This window comes from Octodon degus, unplaced genomic scaffold (genome assembly GCF_000260255.1).
Source record: "Octodon degus isolate 3935 unplaced genomic scaffold, OctDeg1.0 scaffold00013, whole genome shotgun sequence".
Classification (NCBI taxonomy): Eukaryota; Metazoa; Chordata; class Mammalia; order Rodentia; family Octodontidae; genus Octodon; species Octodon degus.
The window spans coordinates 576,906-598,280 of NW_004524589.1; the positions used below are offsets into that span (position 1 = coordinate 576,906).

At 46.3% G+C, this 21,375-nt stretch overlaps 1 protein-coding gene across 2 annotated transcripts in view; it reads left to right on the forward strand.

Moving 5' to 3' along the window:
• Positions 1-21,375, forward strand: part of Abcc4 (ATP binding cassette subfamily C member 4) — a 249,589-nt gene that overhangs the window by 68,064 nt on the left and 160,150 nt on the right. The window contains exons 1-5 of one of the 2 annotated variants that reach the window (XM_023709652.1): positions 513-517; positions 14,521-14,610; positions 15,154-15,317; positions 17,151-17,276; positions 18,377-18,626. In XM_023709652.1, coding sequence (XP_023565420.1) covers positions 14,545-14,610; positions 15,154-15,317; positions 17,151-17,276; positions 18,377-18,626 — 606 coding nt within the window. In that variant the 5' untranslated portion in view covers positions 513-517; positions 14,521-14,544. Of the gene's footprint in view, positions 1-512; positions 518-14,520; positions 14,611-15,153; positions 15,318-17,150; positions 17,277-18,376; positions 18,627-21,375 lie in introns of those variants that run through there. The other variant, XM_004626249.2, reaches the window with a different exon arrangement.

Here is a 21,375-nt window from a genome sequence, read left to right on the forward strand (position 1 = left end):
AGAATATATGCAGTGTATTATTTGTTGAAAAAAAATATGTATAAATGCACGAATTGTGATATTGCGGAAACACAGATATGTGGATGATCAATAAAGTTTGCAATGTAACCTGAAAAAAAAAAAAAAAAAAAAAAAAGAACAGAGCCAGGATGCTAAGGCCTGCATTCCTGGGGTAGGCAGGGTGCCAGCTCAACTGCCAGGATGGCCTTACCCGTGCTGCTTTGCATGGTAAAAAGTGAGGCAGAGAGATTGCGCCCTGTAATGTCTGCTGTCCCCCTCAGGTACGCATTTACTGATTTTGGGTCTAGTTATAGAACTATAGTGAAGATGGTGGGTTGGCTTGTTCTGAAGGCCAGGTAAGGCTGAAGCAGTCTGTCACCGAGCTTGCTGTCATTGCTCTCTGTTGCTTGTCTCCAGCTTTTCTTGCCGAATCAAGTAAGTTTGACCAGACTGCCTCTGGTTAAAATTGCAATCTTCATTGTTGCTAGAGTTACCCCAAAGGAAAGTTTATGGGAAGGTATTTGTTCTCTGTGTCACCTTTGCTTGCTTCGCTTCATCATTTATTAGAGCTTTGTTCTAGGAGAACGTGTGGAACGGAGAACGTGTGGAACGGTGTTTATGCCCCATGGGTTGTGAGCATAAATACCGATTTGGCTCTGGTGGTGGAAGGGCGATGGATACGCAGCTTGGCGTGTTCCAAGCTGTCTGATGTCCTGTTCGTGGTTTTCAGCACTTACTTTAGTCTTTATGGAAAGCTTATTTTAGTTCAGCGTAGACTCCATATAGTTTTATATTTAGGACAGGCAATACGAAATTGTAGATATTCAGGTGGGGTTTCTGAAACCCTCAAGTCCATGTAGCTCAGTCGAGTATTTTATCTATTAGTCTGTGGGTAGATTTTATTCCTGAAGATGCCTAGGAAGGATATTGAGAGTATTGTTGTCAAGGTGAAATTGTGCTATATATATGGAAAGAGCGCATCTCTCTTAGAGGCATGCGATGCTCTTGGTGGACGTTCTTGTCATGAGTGGTGTTTTTTAACATGTTGACAAAGTCATACTGAACTAGTAGCACTTGCTACACATTAATAACACTTACATATTTTTCTTCTAAGATGTTTCATTTTCATTTCTCCATGAATCATTTATTCAAATCTGAATAACCCTGAATCAGACCTGGTGTTTTGTGAAAAGTTAATCCCATCCAGGGGCCATTTGTCGGCCTTTTACTTTGCTAGGGAGGAGCAAAGAGGGGCTCTCGAATTTTCTGTGGCCAGGACTCTGAGCTAATGCGGCAGTAGCTGGTAGCTCAACTATTTCAGAGGGAAGCGGGTGCTGATGCTGAGTGGTGAGTGTCAGCTGCGTCCCGCCGTCTGATAGCATCATCTACACCGTGAGGGTGCCAGACACTTGGAGGAAAAGCTCTCGCCCAATGGCTCCCAGACTGTGCAGAGTGTTGTGTTCATGTGGGGGATCTTTACTTTTTTTGCGGTGTTGAGGATGTATGGTACCAGGGCCTTCACACTTGGCTGCATTCCTAGCAGTTTTTTACTTTTTGTTTTAAGATTGGATTGAGTTACTCGGACTGGGTTTGAACTTGTGATCCTCCTGCTTCAGCCTCACCGAATCCTGGATTTCCAGCATGTGCCTCATGCTCAGCATGTGGGGAGTCTTTCAAACCACACTTAAGTGTCATTTCTGTATCTAGATACTCCAGTTTAATTGCTAGTGGGGGAGGGTCAGAAGTTCCCAGTGATATTAACAGGTCATACCTACAACTCAGCTTATGGTTAATCCTTAGCAGGGAAATCTCAGGCGTAGACATCAGCAGGGCAGCTACTCTTCAGCCTCAGGTGTCTAAGGGTCTAGGCTGAATCTCTTATAGAGAAGGCCTGGGGTACTTTGCGAAAGACACTGTGGCGGGGTGGGTGGACTCTGGGAGCACTCAGACTCAAGTTTTAACTGTGATTTTGCCATTTACTAAACTGTGAAATCTTAGAGAAGTACATTCGTCTCTCAGTCTCAGTTTTCTGATCTTTCCAATGGAAATAAAGAAGTTCATGCTTCATATGGTTGCAGTGGATTCTGGGTAAAATGTCCTCTGTGAAGCACTTGGTACGGATGAAGCACCAGGCAGGTGAGGGCTGTCGTGAGGCCAGATCTGCTGCTCTGCAGTTGGGACGCTTCTGTATGAAGCCCATTTTTCCTCTTCCTAGCTCTTTGCCCCAGGCAGGCTGCTTTTGCTTCATGGTCCTTAGTAAAATGAAGATGATAATAATACCCAGTTGACAGATTTGTGGCAAAGACTGAGTGAGTTAGGCTGTGGAAAACACTTAGCATAGCACCTGCCAGCTAATGGGTATCCTAGCACCTGTTATCTGTGTTACTGAGGTAACAGAAGGATTGAGTACACACAGTTGTGAAGAATGGCTGCAGGGGTGCTAAGTGGTGCCCAAGGTGTAGATGTGATGGTTTAGAGAAGGACCCCTGGGAGGGTGGAAAGGTGTAGGGTGGGGGGGGGTATGCCAGCCAGCATGTTCCTGGAGCAAAATATTGAGATGGAACGTGGAGAAGTGTTGGGGAAGCCTGCAGCATGGTATAGTTCAAGACTTCAGGAGAGCATGGGAAGGTCCTCTAGAAAGGCAGCTGGGGCCAGGTGATCACCCAAAAGGGTTATAGCCTGGATGGGAGAAAAGGGAAAGGAGGGCTTGCGGCTGTTGTGGCTTGCTGCTGCAGCCTTCTTCTTGCTCTTCCATTGACCATTTTTCCTTTGCTATGTCCCTCTGCCATGCTGCCCTGCCTTGGAATCAGCCAGCTATGGACTGAAACCTCTGCAGACCATGAATTGAGATAAAGCACGTCCAATTTCCTGCACTAACTGGCTTCATAGTCACTCCCAGAACTATGGCTATCTAACTGCATTGTTTACCTCTTCAAAGACCTCAGAAATGAGCTCCCTACTAGTCTTTCTCCCTTTATCATGATTATCTTTTCTCCTTTAACTTGTAGGTGTTGGATACTTTGTCCACACAACAAAAAATAACTAAAATAGCATTTGAATCTTTAATTGGTGAAGAGCAGCCACCGGAAGTTTGTGAGTAGGGCAGCGCATCTGCTAGTGACTTCTTGCCTGTGGTCACCCATGAGGGCTAAGGGTCATTCATGGCAACAGGGACCTTGGGACCAAAAAGGAGAGCTCAGATCTGGGAGTTGGAATGTGAGTCTCTTGTGGGCCAGTCATTTCGTTGTGTGTACCATTTTGCCCATTTAGTGAAGTGTTTAGTTCTCATGAATGGCTCTTGACATATAGGAAATGAGAATTGTGAGTTATTGCTAAAATAAAGCATTGTTTTGGATGTGAGGGCAATCTGGATGTGACATCTGTCACCCTGTTGATTTCCAGGGTTGATTTGGAAGGCAGGTGTCCCCTTCCTCCCCTACTGCCCCATGTGCAATCAGAGGATAACCACCCCGATAAAGGAAGGCCGTTTCCTTGGGCAATGATACCTGACTGGCTGCATTCCCTGCAGGACCTCCAAATAAGCCCTCAAGCAAACATTGTTTTATTTCATTTAATACAGGTGATGACCTGACAACATGTCAAAATAAACATTTAATAAGTCAACCAAATGGATCAGCAGGAAAACCACTTAATAATATATGCTGATAATCATGGTGCAGGGAGAAAGAAGAGTAGAGGGAGTCTATTCATGAGGTCTTCGAAGGGGTAAACAATGCAGTTAGGTGGCTGTGGTTCTGAGAGGAGGGACCACGAAGCCAGTTAGTGCTGGAACTTGGGTGGTTCCTTAAGCATTACTTTTTGCTTCTTAGTATTATTCTTCTAGAGATTTGGAAGGAAATACCCCAGATCCCATCATCCTAAAATGACAACTACTGTATTTACAGATTCTCTTCCAGTCTTTGTCTACCCACATACATTTTATGCAGTTACGATCTTTTTATGCATAGCGTTTATAGGCACTTTTGTTATGTTACAGGTTTTGCTCTCAGCACCTTGCTGGCCCTTGAGATGGCCTGTGTGTTGGCTGTGTTGGGTGCTCCTAGGGTGAAAGGTGTCTGTTGGCCTGGTCTGGCCGTTCGTTTACATGGTATGCACCTTTGGCCATGGTCTTTTTTTTTTTTTTTTTTATTTTTTAAATTTTTATTTGTGTGTGTGTGTGGCCAGCTCAGCCCACCAGGGGGCGAGGCTGGCTGACATGTGGTGCTGGGGGATTGAACCGCAGTCCCTGTGCTTTGCTAAGCTTGTTCTAAGTAGGTGCTTTAGACCACTGAGCCATCTCACCAGTCCCTGGCCATGGTCTTGAACTGCTTATTGTCAGATGAGTTTTTGTTGTTGTTGCAGTTCTTTACTTGAGTCGTCTAGGATGGCACGCATTGTCACTCCACGGACAATGACAGTAGGAGTGGTACCCTTGGCGGCAGACTATACCACCTGGATGGTGGTTTTTTTTTACTGCAAACGAAGCAATCAGGGCAGGGGGAATTCTTGAATGTACCAAAAGTTAATATACCTAATAAAGCATTGGTAAGTTTTCAACATGTGAAATGCCATTTAATAGAATTTTCTGTTTTCATGTAACTAAGATTCTGTTTCTTTTGATTACTTTGTAGTCAGTGTAGCTTATGTACATAAAACACACGTACTCATGTGTTTGAGGTTTTCTTAAATATGTGTTTCGTACAGGGTCTCACTACACAGCTCAGAATCATAGTGATCCTCCTGTCTCAGCCTCCCCTCTGTTGAGATTACAGGGGTGTACCACCATGCCTGGTCTTGGCCAGCTTGGTGCTCCTGGGGGAGGGGCTGGCGTGTGTGTTTGAGTTTTGACACATGCAGGTGCAGCTCTTTTTTTTTTTTTTTTTTTTTTTCTGGTACCAGGGGATCGAACTCAGGACCTTGAGCTTGCCAGGAAAGCACTTACTGCCACTGAGCTATGTTCTCTGAGCTACGTCCCCTGTGCAGGTGCAGCTCGTGGGCTCCGCTCTGCCGTGGAGACGGCGATCACCTCTGCTGCTCAGGGTGTTCCTCTTCTTACTCCCAGCCTTACTCCCCACTCTCACTGCAGACCACAACAAACACGATTTCCATCAGCCCCGATTAATTTTGCCATTTCTAAAATCTCATAAACAAATCGTGCAGTATGTAGCTTTGCACTGGCTTGTTCTCCTCATGCCATATTTTTGAGCGTGCCACACTGTCACATGTGTCAGCAGTTACATTTTAGTTGCTGACTGTAGAACTTCTCCATATGACAACAGCACAGTTTGTTTAGTCAGTGCTGGAGTTCTGGCTCATTTCCGAGTCTGAGATGCAAGACTTCTAGGAACAGTCGGGCCCATCTTTTGTGGGAACACAGGTTTTATTTTAAGTGGAAAGCTAGGAAAAACAACCTCTGGGGCATTCACGAGTGTTCCACTTGAGAAGAAAAGGCTATGTGGCTTCTTTAAGTGTTTATAGTACATGACATGGTTGAAGTAGCGTGGCGTCATTTTGATGTTCTTTGTCATTGCTTCTCTGCTGACGATGCAGTGTCGCTGTGCTTTTTTGCTGTTCATCTATCTTTTTCACAAAGGAAAACTTTTTTTTTGTCATGTGAGACAGGGTCTCGCTCTGCAGCTCAGGCTGGCCTTGAGCTCACTTTGTAGCCCAGGCTGGTCTTGAACTCGCAAGGATCCTCCTGCCTCAGCCTCTGGAGTGCTGGGGATGCAGGTGTGCACCTCTACACCCAGCAAGCATTGTTTATTTACCCACCTCCTTGCTGTTTTTAGTGCTCTGCATTTCTGTAGCTCCAGGTTTCTTCCCAGCCCAGAAGATCCTTCTGCATTTCCTGTGGTAAAGAAAAGCCGGGGGTGAGCCCCAGGTGTGCCTGAGGCTTTGTGGGGACGTCTAGATCCAAGCCATAGCAGGCTCCTAAGTTTTCCTTATTTTCACTTATGTTCGCTCATATTGTTATCTTTAAATTGCGACTAAGATCAGCAGTGATTGTATGTCCCATTGCAGTGTTGTTTTCAATTCAGTAGTGGGCTCCTTTTAAAAAATACTTTGCTCTTTCATGTAGAGAATCTCTGCCTTTACTCATGTTTGCCTTAATTCTTTGAACATGTTTTCCTTCAACCCTTAGATTAGATTTCTAAGAATCTCTTTAAGTATTTTTAGAACCCATTGTCTGTCCCAACTTATGTTTGCTTTTATTATTATTGGTTTTCGGGGTGGGAGTGGCCTTTTATTATGAAGACTGCTTTCATATTTGCTTTCCCTGTTTCTTGTGTGTTTAACATTTTGAAATTGTAAACTAGATTTTATAAGAACTCCATACATCACAGGTGTGCATTCTGGTTTTCTGAAGAGGGGCGAGTTTTGTAGGAATAGACATCTTTACTGGCTGGTAGCTTTGATCTCAGGTAGATGTTGGTAGGGCAGAAATTGGAAAGCCAGTGTTTCCTGAGCCCCTCTAGTGTGGTGGGACTCAGTTCTTAAACCTGAAGTCTTTTCTGGATCCTTGTAGCACTTGGCTTTAATTTTTCTGAAACAATTTTAGAATGAGTTTGTTTTAGGCAAGTTTCTCTGGTTAATTCTTTCCTATGGGAAAGGTGCTCTGCATTCGAGATTTTTTTTTGAGACAAGGTCTGGCTATGCAGTTCAAGGCTGGCCTTGAGCTCACTTTGTAGCCCAGGCTGGTCTCAAATTCACAACAGTCCTCCTGCCTCAGTCTCCTGAGTGCTGGTAATTCAGGTGTGCACCACCACATCCGGTTCACATAGGGGGATTTTAGAGGGTGTCTGGTGTTTTTCTCCTGGGTGTCAGCAGCTCCTCCTGTCCTAATAGTCAGCATGGCTGCAGAAACTGACACATGCCTTCTGGGTGGCAGAATGCCCCTACTCAGGATTATTGTTCTGGGGCGTGGTCTTTGATTGCAAGGCATGGTCTTCTTGGCTTGCAGCTGTTCCCCAGGCCTGTTAGCCCTACGTGAGGTTTCTGCACTTGCTGGTGGAGTGTGAATTCGCATCCCTCGGTTCTGTTCTGCCAGACCTTCAGCATCTCTGTGTGTAGCCCCTGCTCTGTGAAGGTCTGAGTGGCTTTGAGCAGCACTGCAAGACTTTCTGTAATCCCCCTTGTTCCTCAACGTCTGGGACCTTTCTCCGACAGCTCCCTGCTGGCAGGTCCTCACCTGGTGGAGCTGCCTTAGATTCGCTTGCTCTGACCTCTTACCTGCCGCAGCAGAGCTTCTGCCCTGTGCTTGGACTTGAGCTCACTGCTGCTGTGGGAGGCGGCCTCCCCCTGAGGGCTGGGGCAGGGCTGTGGTGGGTTCAGCTCGCCAGTGTCCCTTGTCTCAGGGCTCAGTTGTGTACACTGTCTGTTATCTGTTATCTGAGAACATGTGCCTTGCAGTGTTGCCCTGACGTTCGGCAGAGTGAAGGATCTGGTGGGGCCGGTATCTGTCGCTCAGGTGCTGGTCTGGGTAGCTGTCTCAACCTGAGTGATTATGAGCCATGGAGCCTGTGCACCTGCCCTTTTGCTTCCTTGTTGAGCTGATCAAGGCCAAGGGTACTTGCCAGGAGAAGGTCCCTGGATTCTGTCTTGAGTCACCTGTGAGCTTAGGAGAAACCTGGTGGCCACTCCAGGCTACCTGCAGCACAGGGTCCAAGGAGAGGCCCCGGCAGGCTGCCTGTTGCACTTGGGGTGTAGGAGGACAGGCCACAGAGGGGCCCAAAGGCTGGGGGAGGGCTGGCGTGGATGGGGCCCCCCAGAGGGTGAATAAAGAAATGGCGCCATGGTTTCTGCACAGCTTTCCTTGCAGTCTGGGTGAATCAGGCTTAGGATTTATTTTTTAAAATTTTAATTAATTTTAAAAGTTCTTGTTTTTGAAAAAGAGGACATGAAAGTAGAAAGAAGATGTAGACGGGAGAGGGAATGGAGGAAGTGTTAGGGAGAGCTGGGGAGGTGTACAATTGAAATATGTTATGTGTATGTATGAAAATAGCACCCTGAAACCCAATGATTTGTAAAATTATTTGGCATCAATACAAATATATTTTCAAAAACTTATTTAGATCTCAGAAATCTCTTCCTCTACCCACACTCTTTAAAGGATACTGCTTACTCTAGGTTTAGAATTTGTGCTTGGTGGCTATTTCCTTTTAAGTCTTTAAAGGTCATGTAAAACTTTTTAAAATTAAGAATTTGATTGTGGTAACAGACATACAGCATCCAATTGACCGTTTTTCTTTTTTGCGGAGCCTTCACTGCCATGCCCAGAAGGCTGAACCTCTGTGCCCATTTAGCGTTCACCTCCCTGCGGCCCTCAGCTTGGCCTCAGCCCCCAGCCGGCCTCGGGGCCCCATCTCTGTCCCACGATGAACTTGAGTGTTTTGGCCACCTCTCCTTGAAGTGGAATCTTCCAGTGTTCGCCTTTCTGTAACTGGCCTGTTTCACTTCCCATAATGTCCTCAAGGTTGAGTTCAGCTTTGAATGGGGCTGGGTGACACTGTGTTTACTTAGTATCCAGTGAAAACATCCCACTTCACCCTGTACTCAGCCGAGCCCGTGAATGGCCAGAGGAAGGAATGTCCGAGATCCTATCTCTGTCTGCACATTTTTTTTTTTTTGATTGCTTGTAATTTTATTTTATTTTATTTTTTTCAAACCAAATTGGTAGGACAGTTGCAATAATTGAAACATTGCATACATTCTTCCTAGTGGTTAATTGTTGTACAAGATGTGGACATGATAGCCTATCTACAAACATGATTAGAACAAATACCTCTATTCATAAAGAGAATGCAACTATATATCTATCCTAAACATTTTGAATACACAGATGCAAAATGACTATTCATCTGTATCCCCCCCTTTTTTTTGTTAAGTTCCTTTATCTGAATATTATAAGTGTGTTAACTCAGCAAAATATTCTAAAAGAGTCCAGTAGCCCATAATAGTATTGGATCTTCCTCTTGACTGGCAATGTCAGAAATTGTTGACCTGAGTCCCCTACAGCTCAGTATAACAGCATGGCTTTACTTCTTATACTTCATATTTTACTTTTCTGTCTGCACCTTGCTCTGAGCACAGCAGCCCTGTCTGAAGTTCTTGTCACCTCCTTTCCACTGGCTTGGGGACCCGTGAGCTGAATCAGCAGGGTGGTTTTCTTTGTTCCGATTTCCTGCAGTAGCAGGTGTTGGCCCACCACTGCTCCTTAGAATGTTTATCTTTCCACCCAAATGAGCAGACCCAATTGGAGTTAGAGAGAGGGACACAGCAGAGTGACAGGGTGGTAAGTACTGTAGGCCCTGCACCTTGTTCCTGGTTTCTCTGTGTTTATTGTTGAAAGAAGCTAAGGTGTTATTGCTGCTTTTGATAAATTTGCTTCTTTATAAACATGTGGTATGAGCCTTCCTTTAGGTAGCCTATCTTTACCACTGTTTCTGTTCTTTGTTTGATGCATGAAGCTCTTCATTTTCTTTAAGCTTCAAGGATGATAATGGGAAAAGGGTATGAGTGATGGAACTACATTTTGCGGTGTTAGAAGATAGGCCCTGTTGTGTTCAGACTACTGGGTAGCAATTGTCTCAAAGTTCAGTTGATGAATACATAGCGCTAGGAGAAAAGGAAAATCACATCTGTAAAGTATCTTCCTTCGGATGCTTTCTTAGCGCAGTTTTACACAGTGGGGAGTCTCTAGAGGGCAGACTGCTTTCCCCAGTTACGTGCTTGACCTGAAAGCGCGCGCATGATGGAAGTATTATCAAAGAACTTTTACAGGCAATATGCTTGCCGTACAAGTGTGGGCAGTGGCTTCATGTGTAAATTTGTATAATCGAACATGCCATTTTTGAGAAGGTGGATTACAAACACATTTTTATGTGTATTTTTATGCTTTTCCTTTAGAAACAGAAGGGAGAAAATAAGAAAAAAAGTGTAAATGTCTGACAGAAGCTTGGTGTTCCCCTCTTCCCCACAGCGGGGCAGGGCTTGGCCTCGGCTCTCATTGAAGCTCTCTTTCCTCACTCGAGGGCTGTCCCTGCCTTCATGTTTTCCCGCTGGTTTCCCTCAGTTCGGCTTTACGACAGCTGTCACATCTTGCTCCTGTCCATGTCCCCTCTCTGAGTTGGTAAACAGGTCAGATGGGGCTTCTCTTTCAGGCAGTGACACTAGTGGTGGAGGGGCTGGGGGTCCAGGGTCTGGCTAACCCTGTGTGAGGATGCGACCCCACCCTGAGCAGACTGCCCTTCAAGTGTGCCACCTGGTCTTGCCAGGGGTGTTCTTAGAGCTTCTTAGCTGTACTTTTCCTGTAACCCCATATGTTAACCATCCTCAGCGTACTGAGTTTTGGTTCTATGACCAGGTTGTTCCTGGGGGTCAGAGACTTTCAGGCTCCATCTCTGGAAAACCGTGGGCCACCCTGCATGGCATGCACCAGCATGTGCTTGCTGGGGCCTGGTTGTGCACTGCTCTGGCTTCATTGTGCGGGGGCTGTGCAGTGCTTGGGACGTCCAGGGCATCCAAGAGGGCAGCTTCAGGGACTCTTGGTGGCTGTGAGCATGTTCTTTTTCTGGCCCTTTAAAGGGGCGAGGTGAAGGTCTGTGAAAGAACTGTTCCTGTTGGATTCAGTTCTGCTGCGTTTCTAGAAGTGGCCAGTTCTCTGTTGTCCCTCTTGTCACAGGGAGGTGTCACAGGGCCCCCTGTGAACCGGTCGAGGACCCCACACCACACCTGGCCTGTTTTCTAGCCGCCCAACTCCAGCCGCAGTGATGGGAAATCGGGGGAAGCGGCAGAGTGAAGACAGAGCTGTGGGCACCTGCGGATGAAGCCAGCCACGTCCCGCAGAGCTCCCCAGGGACCTTCTGAGCACATCTGCCAGCTTGTGCACCCCTCATGGAAAACCAGGCAGAAACAAAGCACAGCAAGGCAAAACAAATCCCAGAAGGCGGCAGAACTGCAGACTGTGGCACACGGCAGGTGGTTGTTTTGTGTGGGCTTTGGTTTCCCTTTCCTTGAGTTTTTTGTCTGCTGCAGAGCTGTAGAGGGAACACGGCTGAATGTGCAGAGCAGTCACCCGTGGTGTTCCCGGGAAAGGAGGATACTGAGGAGTGTCCAGGTCCTCCCGACCAGAACAGCGTGGATTTCTTTAGATTACGCAATTGTGAGAGCAGGTGTCTGCATTACTAAGCAGTTCGGGCCAACAATATTGGAAAAATACCGACAGTTTTTTGCTTCAGTGGGCAAACATGCTCGTAGTTTCCTGTTGCAGCAATGCCTGGCTTACCTGGAAGGTCCATGGGCTGGCACAGTTGTCCCCTAGTAGGGCCATGAACCAGGAAGCAGGTTCCAAATGCTCCGAGGCCTGTAGGTGGCAGACTCTGAGGCTGTTGGCTCTGACTTGATTTAAAATAATACCAGGTCATCTCCTGGTCTAAGTGTAGTCATAGGAAATAGAGAAACAATCTGAGAATTTCAGGAGACTCCGGGTAGCCCGATAACAGGGACAAAATGGAGTGGCAAAGTGTGCGGAAGCCACCAAGCCCTCGGAGCCCCTTGGGAGAAGCACTCAGGCCGAGGGTCACTGCCGCAGGATGAGAGCGTGCTGCTGCCGAGGAGCCTGCGTGTGGAAGAACCACAGTTGGCAGTGATTTCAGAGGACGTCCTGGAAGTATAGGTGGGCTTCTGCGAGGGAGGCTGCACTTCACCAGCTGGGACAACTGCCTTGCCCAGCGAGGCCACCTGCCCCCAGTGGGCACCCCATTCCTTTGCTGGTTATATTTGTGTGGACACAGCTGGGTTATATGTTTCCCATTCATTGATAAAAATACGTAGAAAGAAGAAACTGTTTAGTTTTCAAGTACATGAAAGATGCTATTTTTTTTAAAAAGCTTACTTTTCATGATCTTGAGGACCGAACCTAGGACTGTTCTGTGCAAGGCAAGCGCTCTCCTCTACCAGGTGGCCCAGGGCTGCTTGATTTATTTTTAAGAAATTGAATAAAATTATGACAGACTCAGTGGCTCACACCTGTAATCTTGGTTTCTGGCAGGCTGAGGCAGGAGGATTGCCACCAGCATAAGGCCATCCTGAGTTACGTAATGAGTCTAAGACCAGCTTGGACTACATAGCGACACCTTTTCTCAAAAGCGACCACAATGAAAAAAATAGAATTGAGGGCTAGCTAAATAGCTCAGTGGATTAAAGTGCCTGCAAGCAAGCAGAGGGGCCGGGGGTTCCATCCCCGGGCCTGCCGTGCCAGCCCCACCCCTGGGGCACTCTTAGACAGCGATTGAGACTGGGCGTGGTGGTGTAGGCCTGTCATCCCAGCACTTGGGAAGCTGTAAACAAGAGAATCACTATGAGTCCGATCTAGTAGTGAGACCCTGAACACCCTGGAGACCCTTCCCTAAAATAAATAAATAAATAAATAAATAAAAATCCTTTTAAAAATAAATGGAATAGTGAGTGCTTTGGTCCACACTGCTAAGATCTCATGTCTCAGGTATAATTCCTTGCTGGCCCCAAGTAGTAACTAGCCTTAAAATGAAGCTTGTACCCCTTGGTTCATGGCATTGTTCCTCACGGCCGCAAGGTCCTGACATGACCAGTAAAGAGACGTTTAGTTTGCCTTCCAGTTTTTAGGTATTGCGAACAGTACTGCAGAGGGTACGATGAAAGCTGAAACCTTTGCACACATCCCTAATTTGTCAGGGTGTGCACAATGGGAAGGCTTCTGATAGGCCAGTTCCCCTCCCAAAGGGTTGGTCACTGTTTCTGTCTCCCCTGCAATAATATGACGTGTGATCTCCTTCCCAGACTGCGAGCTGTATTTTTTAAACCTTTGCGGATTGTACTGGTAAAAGGAGTACCGCTTAGTTATTCCGACTCATATGTAGTGAGTAATAGTGACTCTGAGCACTGCATATGTTCCTTAGCTGTTTGTGCTTTTGTTTGTGGATTTCCAGCACCCTCCACTCCCACCCTCCATGGTGCTGAACATTGAACCAGGGACTCAGCTGACTTGAGTCCTCAGGCTGCCTTGAATTTGCGCTCCTCCTGCCTTTGCCTCCAAGCAGCAGGGATTGGAGGTGTGCACCACCACCCTTGACCTTTCTTTTCCTTCTTTCTTCTGTTTTGGTTTGGTAGATATGTATACTTTCTTACTGCTACTTAGGTAGTCTCGACTTTTGAAAGAAATTAGCCCTAGATCTGGCACATGCAGTGCAAATATCCAGTCGAATTTGTTTTTTGTTTGCCTTTTATTGTTTTCACGACAGAACTATTTTGGTTGCATAAGAAAAGTCAAATTGTATCCTTTTAAAGACACCTTTCTGAATTTGCAGATTGCGTTTGTCCACATTGAACATGAACTGTTTTAAACTGTATCATATATATCAATGTTAATTTTCTACATTAAAAAAGAATAGTTGCTTCATTCAAAAAAAAAAAAAAATGTTGAATGCATTTTCTCATCTACCGAATGAGGGTATTCTCACCCTGCAAGGTTGTTTTCCTGTTCTGTCATCCGGCCTATAGTAGATGCTCATTAAATGGGAGCTGCATTAACGTCCCACAGATGTTAGCTTCCTTCGGAGGTGTGGACAGAGTGGCGTTGTTTTTATTTCTCTGGTTTTAGGTAGAATTCTAGATGATTGATTTTATGCCTGTTTTCCTTTTAATGCAAAATACTTAAGGCCGGAAGCTTCCTGTTGTTCTGTTGCCTTCCTACTAACTCCCGAGTCATCTGTTCCTGAGTTTCTGTTGGGTATGGGTCACATTTCTAATGGGTCTTTGCGCGTGCAGTACCTGCTCTGCAGTGTTGGGGTCACGACTGTCGTGGTAGAGTGGGATAAAGGCAGTGAGCTGTTGCGGCTGACCGTCGGGTTGGAGCTGGATCTGCCGCCTCTTCAGGGCACCTCAGTCATAGGCCAACTGCTTCCAATTTGGGCCCAGCCCTGTGGTGGGGCTGTGACTTTTCCATGGGGCTTTTAGGTTGCATCCAGTTGTGCTGCTGGGTTTCTCTTTCTTTCGTTTTTTTAGAAAGGATTTCCCTGGCCTTGAGTTCACTGTGTAGCCCAGACTGGCTTCAGACTTGGGGTGACCTTCTGCCTCAGTCTCCCAAGTGCTGGGATTGCGGGCTTACACTGTCACACCTGGCAGAAGTGTTTTTTTTTTTCCTCTGTTCTGCAGTTCTGGAGATTGAACCCAGAGCCTTGCATACGATGAGAAAGTGCTCCACCACTGAGCTACATCCCTGCTTTTCTTGGAAAACAGCTAACTGAAATGTTCTTTAGATTGTCTCAGCCTGTGCCTTTATCTTAGGGTTAGGTTCCTGCTCTTTTCTTTCTCAGTCAAGCTGTCCTTGGTGGGCACAGCTGCCCCTGCCTGTCTTTAGAGCCACTGTTTTGAGTCACCTCGACCTTTATGTCATGTGAGCCGCCCATGGAAGAAAGGTATTTTGTTGTTCTGTGCATGAGGTAGTGTCACCATAGGAGTGCCCTTCTCTCTCTCCCACTTCAGGCACTTCGTCTTAGCAACCTGGCCATGGGGAAGACCACCACAGGCCAGATCGTCAACCTGCTGTCCAACGACGTGAACAAGTTTGATCAGGTGAGCCGCACGTGAGGGTTCATTTTCAACCCTTGCCCGTTTTCTCTAGCTTAACTTGCTGGAACGTTGAGTTTTGGATGTGGAGCAGGATTCTTCTGAGGAGGTGGGATCTGGATACTTCTATCTTCATCTCTCCTCCGTGCGCAGTTTAGACGGAGTGCCATGTGTTTATCCTGTACAGTGGAGTTTTGCTTTCTTTCTGATGTTGCCTGCTCCACACTTCCATACTAAGCCGGCAGAGGATGGTGTTCCTTTCTCCTCAGCTCGCCACCTGTCTGTCTCCCATGGACTCGTCCTTCCTAGTGTTCAGCACGAGGTGAGGACATCGCTGGCTCAATTGTCGCCAACTTGGTCTCTCTGATCAGCTCCTGGGCAGACTCCCTGGTGGACAGTCAGGTTCTGCTTTCCTGGGTTTGAAACCCGCTGTGGTCGCTCCTGTTTGGGTTCTCATCTGCTGTTTTGGAACAAGCAGAACGCTTCAGTGCCACGTTCCCACGAGCTTCATCCTAATGCAGTCCTAAGGACTTGTCTTTTTCTCCAAAGGTGACGATCTTTTTGCACTTTCTCTGGGCGGGGCCGCTGCAGGCCATTGCAGTGACAGCCCTTCTCTGGATGGAGATCGGAGTGTCGTGTCTTGCTGGGATGGCGGTTCTGATCATCCTCCTGCCTTTGCAAAGCTGCATTGGGAAGTTGTTTTCATCACTGCGGTAAGAAGTACTAGCCTGAAAACAGTGTCATAGGTATTTGGTGGCATCCACCATTCTTCTGCCCAGGGCTTTTGTTTAGAAACAAAATGATACCTTGGTCTTTGCACATGATAAAGGCTCTTGAGGCTCAGCCAGTGGCTGGCCCTGCTGTGAGCTGAAGGGTGGTTTTACAATAAAAACTAAAGGTTTTCTGGGATAGCTTTCCAGGCACCATGGGCTCATTGTGTACCGTATTCCTAAGCAGAAGTTACGTAGAAGGCATTTAAGCGTATAGTAAGTAGTAATAAACTCCAGCATTTTCTAGGCCTGGTTCTAACTGGATACATTTAATTTTTTTATTAATATGTGTTTGCAGTACATGATAATTACATCCATCTTGGGGAACTGGGCTTAAGCACAAAGTGACTCAGACCTTATCTTAATTACTTTTCTCCTTACGAAGATTAAATGCCTGACACCTAAAGTTAAAGGAGGAAAGATGGCCCTCTCTGTCCCTTCTGTCTTACCCAGATACTTGGAGTGGTGGCACTCAAACCCTTAATCCTAGGGCCCTTGAGCCTAGCATGGCACCATAAATCAACCTCAGTGTCACACACTCTAGATCTACCCTCTGGCCGCATCATGTGGCTTTGGGGGACACAGAGACACAAGCCATGACAGACCTGAAACAGGTACAGTAAGTTTCTGACTTAGAGATGAGTTCTGTTGTGGGAGAGCTTCTGTAAGTCAGATTTATTTGTAGGGCCAACAAAGGGAGCTTTATACACCTGTGACATAGAATGTAAAAGTTAAAAACACCAAACCCACACTAAAATGCTTTCAATAAACTATTTTTTACTTTTACAGTTACCTTAAAATGATGGTATAGTACAGTACAACTGTAAATAAACTATTTTCATTTTTATAGCTACTTTAAAATGGTGAGGGAGATGTGTCAGCCACTTCTGTGCTTTGCTCCCATCTGCAAATGGCCATAACATGAGGTCCATTTGTATGTGTGAAAGCCCACAACTCCAGAGTTTGTAAATGAGGAACTTACTGTTATATTAAGGATTGGAAGTGAAGCTGCTGTCAAATGGGCAGATGAGAAGCGGGGTGCGGTGGCAACGCCTATCATCCTACCACTCTGGAGGCTGAAAGAGAAGAATCATGGGTTCTAGCCTAGCCTGGGCAACATAAGGAGAATACCTCAAGATAAATAAGGGGTTGGGATGTAGCTCAGTGTAAAGCCCCTGAGTTCAGTCTCTGGTACTACCCCCCCCCCCCTCAAAATGGGTACATGATAGAGACGCTGTGGTGTTTGAACTCTTACTTTTGTGTCTTTGCTCCTGTTGTTTCCTCTGCTCTGAGTTTCCTGTGTTCTCTTTGCTGAGGAGAACCAGTGCTTATCCTTAGAGGTGTCTGGTCCTATGATGCTCTTTCGCTCCCTGCTTTCTTCACAGAATGAGTGACTTTTTCCTTGCTGTTCCTCAGAGCTTCATTCTGTCACCCTGAATCTGCCAGTGCATCCCTGTAGCTTTGAGAGCCTTGCTGCCCTCGCTCCTACCTGAGTGCACCTCGGGGATGGGTTGCTTGCCCTCTACTCATTTTTGGGTGTTCCTCAGCAGACACTGCACACACTCCAAAGTACTTACAGAGCTGAATGAGCTGTTGATTTCGTATTGCTGTCTTTTCCTACTGGTATTATGAGTGGATCCTGCCAGTGCCATCACAGCAAAGCGCTGCACGGAGCTACAGGGAATTGTCTGACCTTCAGACTTTGCCTGGCCTACTGCTACTAAGGAGGGGTGGGCTGTGGTTGCCGTGGCCCACCTTTCCCAACTCTGCCCTTAGGAGTAAAACTGCAGCGTTCACGGACGCCAGGATCAGGACCATGAATGAAGTCATAACTGGAATAAGGATCATCAAGATGTATGCCTGGGAGAAATCCTTCGCGGACCTTATCACCAGCCTGAGAAGGTGAGCTGTTGCGTACGTCATACTGCTCTGTGTTCTTTTGTGTTTACGGAAGGAGTTTAGAAGTCTTAGATGAACTTTATTATGATCTACACCACCACTGCCTGTGCTGTTGCATTAAGTGGAGGGCGCAGGGCAGCACTTTAACCTGCACTACATTTGCTATTTTCTTAAAGCAAGAAAGATAAGCGCTCCTTAGTGGGAGCATTGGGGGGAAGTTCAGTGTGGACATTCCAGGTGTCCTCCCCATCCCCAGGCAGTGATTCTAAGATGTAAATATGTGAGACTATTGCATTTAAAATAACACTACCTTATATCAATGCAGCCAAATGGGTGGACTCTGGAGATGGGCTCCATCAGAGTGAGTCAGGTGATATGAACGAGTACTATTCTCTCCAAGCTGCTGTGGAAAACCATTTCTTTTGTTTCACTTTTTATTGTTAAACTTTCATTGTGGGTTTCGACTTAAATAGTTAATGAGGTTTTTCCACCCTCCAGCAGATGAGCCTTGTAATTCTCTGGCGGCCCTGGCCAACTGTCACCTGTGCCCCGTTATAGGTGTGTCTCTTTGGGTCCCCACACCCTCGTCCCTTCAGTCCTCTGGCTCCCAGCAGGTGTGCAACCCGTGCAGGGCTTTCCCAGCCACCCGCCCTGTCTCTGTGCCACCACGAGTTACTTCTGCTGTCTATGGTCTTGGAGTCCTATGGGCCTGGGGTTGCTGATTCTCTTCTCCTATGAGTCACTGAGGTCCTGGTGGGGTCAGGCTGTGTTTAACTCACTTCTCTGTCATCAAGGAGGTAGCATGTCAGGACTCGGGCTTACAGATGTCTGCTGAGTGAATTTGATTGCTTGCTCAAAGTGCCCCCATGCTGCACTGTGCCCCCCGTTCACTGCGGGTGGTTGAATGATGCACTATTCTGCATTCTGTGTGGTCTTTTCATGGAGGCTGCCATGGGGCTCGTGCTAACAGTATTTTCCTGGCGTCACAGGCAGTTGATCCTAGGGGCAGTCTCCTGCCTTGCACAGGCGCCATGCCCAGGACATGGCTTTCTGACTTTGATGTTGATGCTCCATGAAAACCCATGTCCTGCTCCCTTTTCCAGGAAGGAAATTTCCAAGGTTCTGAGAAGTTCCTACCTCAGAGGGATGAATTTGGCTTCGTTTTTTGTGGCCAACAAAATCATCCTGTTTGTGACCTTCACCAGCTATGTGCTTCTTGGCCACGTGATCACAGCCAGCCATGTGTTTGTGGCAATGACCCTGTATGGGGCTGTGAGATTGACTGTCACCCTCTTCTTCCCGGCAGCCATCGAGAAAATGTCAGAGGCAATTGTCAGCATTCGAAGAATCAAGGTTTGGTGGCAAATAATGTTTAAAGTTGTGGTTTTAAGTAAAATGTCTCTTTCTCTTTTATCTGTTAGCACTGTGTCACCCAGTTAGATGAAGGTTAATTCTTCTCACTCCAAAACAGGTAGTCCAAATTATTACAAATGTCCGAATTTCAGGTAACTGTACCAAAAATAGCACAAGCATTGTTCATCATTTATGGGTTTAGTAACTTTTCTCATTGCTGAAACAAAATATGTGACAGCCACAATTAGAGGAAGAAAGATTTATTTAAGCTCAGATTTACAGAGCTTTTAGTCTGTAGTCACCTGGCTTCAAAGCGGGGCAGTGTGGCAGGAGGACTTCACAGATGAGAAATGGTTCATGGGAAAGCAGGCAGCAAGCCTCAAGCAGCAGCAGAAGCAAGCTTGCATTTCTCTTTTGTCCCATACAGGGTATAAGCCTTTTGGGTGGCGCCACATACATCTGGTGTGGGGCTTCTGTCTTCAGCCACACCCAGAACTATGCTAATTCCAATCAGTGGGCTTCTTACCACACACCCTGGATCCCAGCATCACGTGCGCTAGGTCCAACCAGATCTGAAAAGCCCCAGCTATGAGTGCATGAGACTTTAGGGGACATCTAGATACAAGCTATAGCATGGCACAGTATAAAAAGTGGCAACACAGGGCTCTTGATATGTCATGTTAAGAGTGAGGAAAATGCCTAAAAGTGGGAAGGACAAACAGATCTCCTCTCCTAGGCTAACTGCAACCAGGAGGCAGCAGCTGTGTCCAGCCCTGGGTGGATGGAGAGGGCTTCCTCTGTGCGCTAGAAGGAAGAAACTCATTGGAAGGTCCCTGGTCTTTGGGCAGGAAGAATGATCTGAGTCTCCTTCCATTCTCCTTGTTTAACAGTGTGTTCTTTTCTCCCTGGGTGTTTTACTGATTGCTTTCTGAGTCTGCCTTTTTTTGAGTCAGCTTCTCACTGTGTAGCTCAGGTTGGTCTCAGACTCTTGGTGGTGTTCCTGCCTCAGCCTCCCAAGTGCTTTGATTGCAGTCGTGTGCCATTACACCTAACTGAGACTGTCTTTTGGATCCCTGTCTTGTCTTCCCTTCCTTTTTGTTTTTCTTACTCATGAAGGGCATTTCTGTAGCAGGCTTGTTCCCTGTCTTTGTTCATTCTCACTGTTCCTGCTGTGGCTTTTCCTAAGTAGCTGCTTTTGAATTGTTAGAGGCCACTAATTCACCTAACCAAGATAAGGGATGACTCCTGCTAGGTGCTCAAGTACTTGTGTCTAAGTGAATTTGTTTAAAATGAACATTAATTTGCTTTAGGAGGGCTTGACATGAACTTGCCTATGCTTTAAAAATACTTTTTGTTTTATTCTTGGTTCTCAGTAGTGTTGGACACTTACTTAAATTAGATGACCCTGGGTATGACTTCTTTTTGTCATGGAAAGGAGGCTTGAGTTTGCTTTTTATGATGAAGTTTTTATTTTATAAGAAAAATCACTCAAAGATAGATTGGTGATTCAAAGTCAGTTGAGGTTCCTTGAGTTTGTCATTCTTTCTGACAGGAGGTGCCATTTCAGTTCAGTAACATTTCTCTCAGGTATCTTTTGCATCCGTAAGCAAAATGTTATGCGCACCATTGCGCTGTTGTGTGTGTGCACTGTGATGTGCTCAGGAAGTGGCTTCAGGTGCCTGTGATGTGTGGGCACCGTAAACTGGGTGCTTTTGCAAGCCTTGCATTTTATCTTATCCTGACAAGAGTGACAGGAGATAAACATTTAGTGTCCCTGCTGTCCAGAGAAGGAAACAGCTTCCTTTAATAGTGCAAGGCATGCTCTGTGCTCACCTACATTGTACTTGGCAAAGCAAGGATTCTACCAGAGCCCTCATTTCTTGCTTGTTGCTGTGTTGCCTGTACTGTTGGCTTAGTCCTTCTGAGGTGCAGAATATTTCCTAGAGTGTAGTGTTAATCATCTAGTCTTATTCAAAAATACTCAAAAGTTCCCTGTTTATTATAGACTCAGATTTCTGACCTTGAAATTTAAGGCTTAGATGTCCACAGTTGTGTTTCCCAAAACACCATCATTCCTTCTGTGACAACCCCATTTTTAGGTCTTTCACCCCAGAAAGGATAGAGGCGCTGTCCTTTCTGTCCTTGATTTCAGCAGATGCTGCTGAGTCCTCCTAGTACTTCCGTTTCTACTTTGTGAGGCCAGCACCATGCAGGTGAGCATCACTGGACCCTTTACAGGCAACAGAAAAATGTCAGCGTGCCCAGCATGAAGGGATACGCTAGCTATCTTTCTAGCACTGTGACAAAATATCTGAGAGAACTGGTATAAAAGGAGGAAAGATTTATGTTGGCTCATGGTTTCAGAGGTTCAGTCTGTGCTTGCTTGGCTCTTTTGCTTTGGGCCTGTGGCAGTATGGTACATCATGGTGGCAATGTGTGGTGGAAGAGGCCTGGTCATGCTATAGCCCGGAAGCAAAAAAAGAGAAGAAGAGACCCTATTCCAACATCACCTTCCAGACCACACCCCCAGTGACATCACTTCCTCCCATGTAAGGAACATGGGATTTTGGGGAACACTCATCTAAACCATAGCATAAGAAAAGACTGAGACTGAGCAGAGATCCCTCAGTTGTCCAGGTGCTACAAGAAGCCAGAGAAATACCTCATGAGCAAGCAGATTGAGGTTGGACGTTCTGGAAACATCCATCCCTGTAGGGATGGAGTCTTAACCAGAGGCCTGCATCCTATC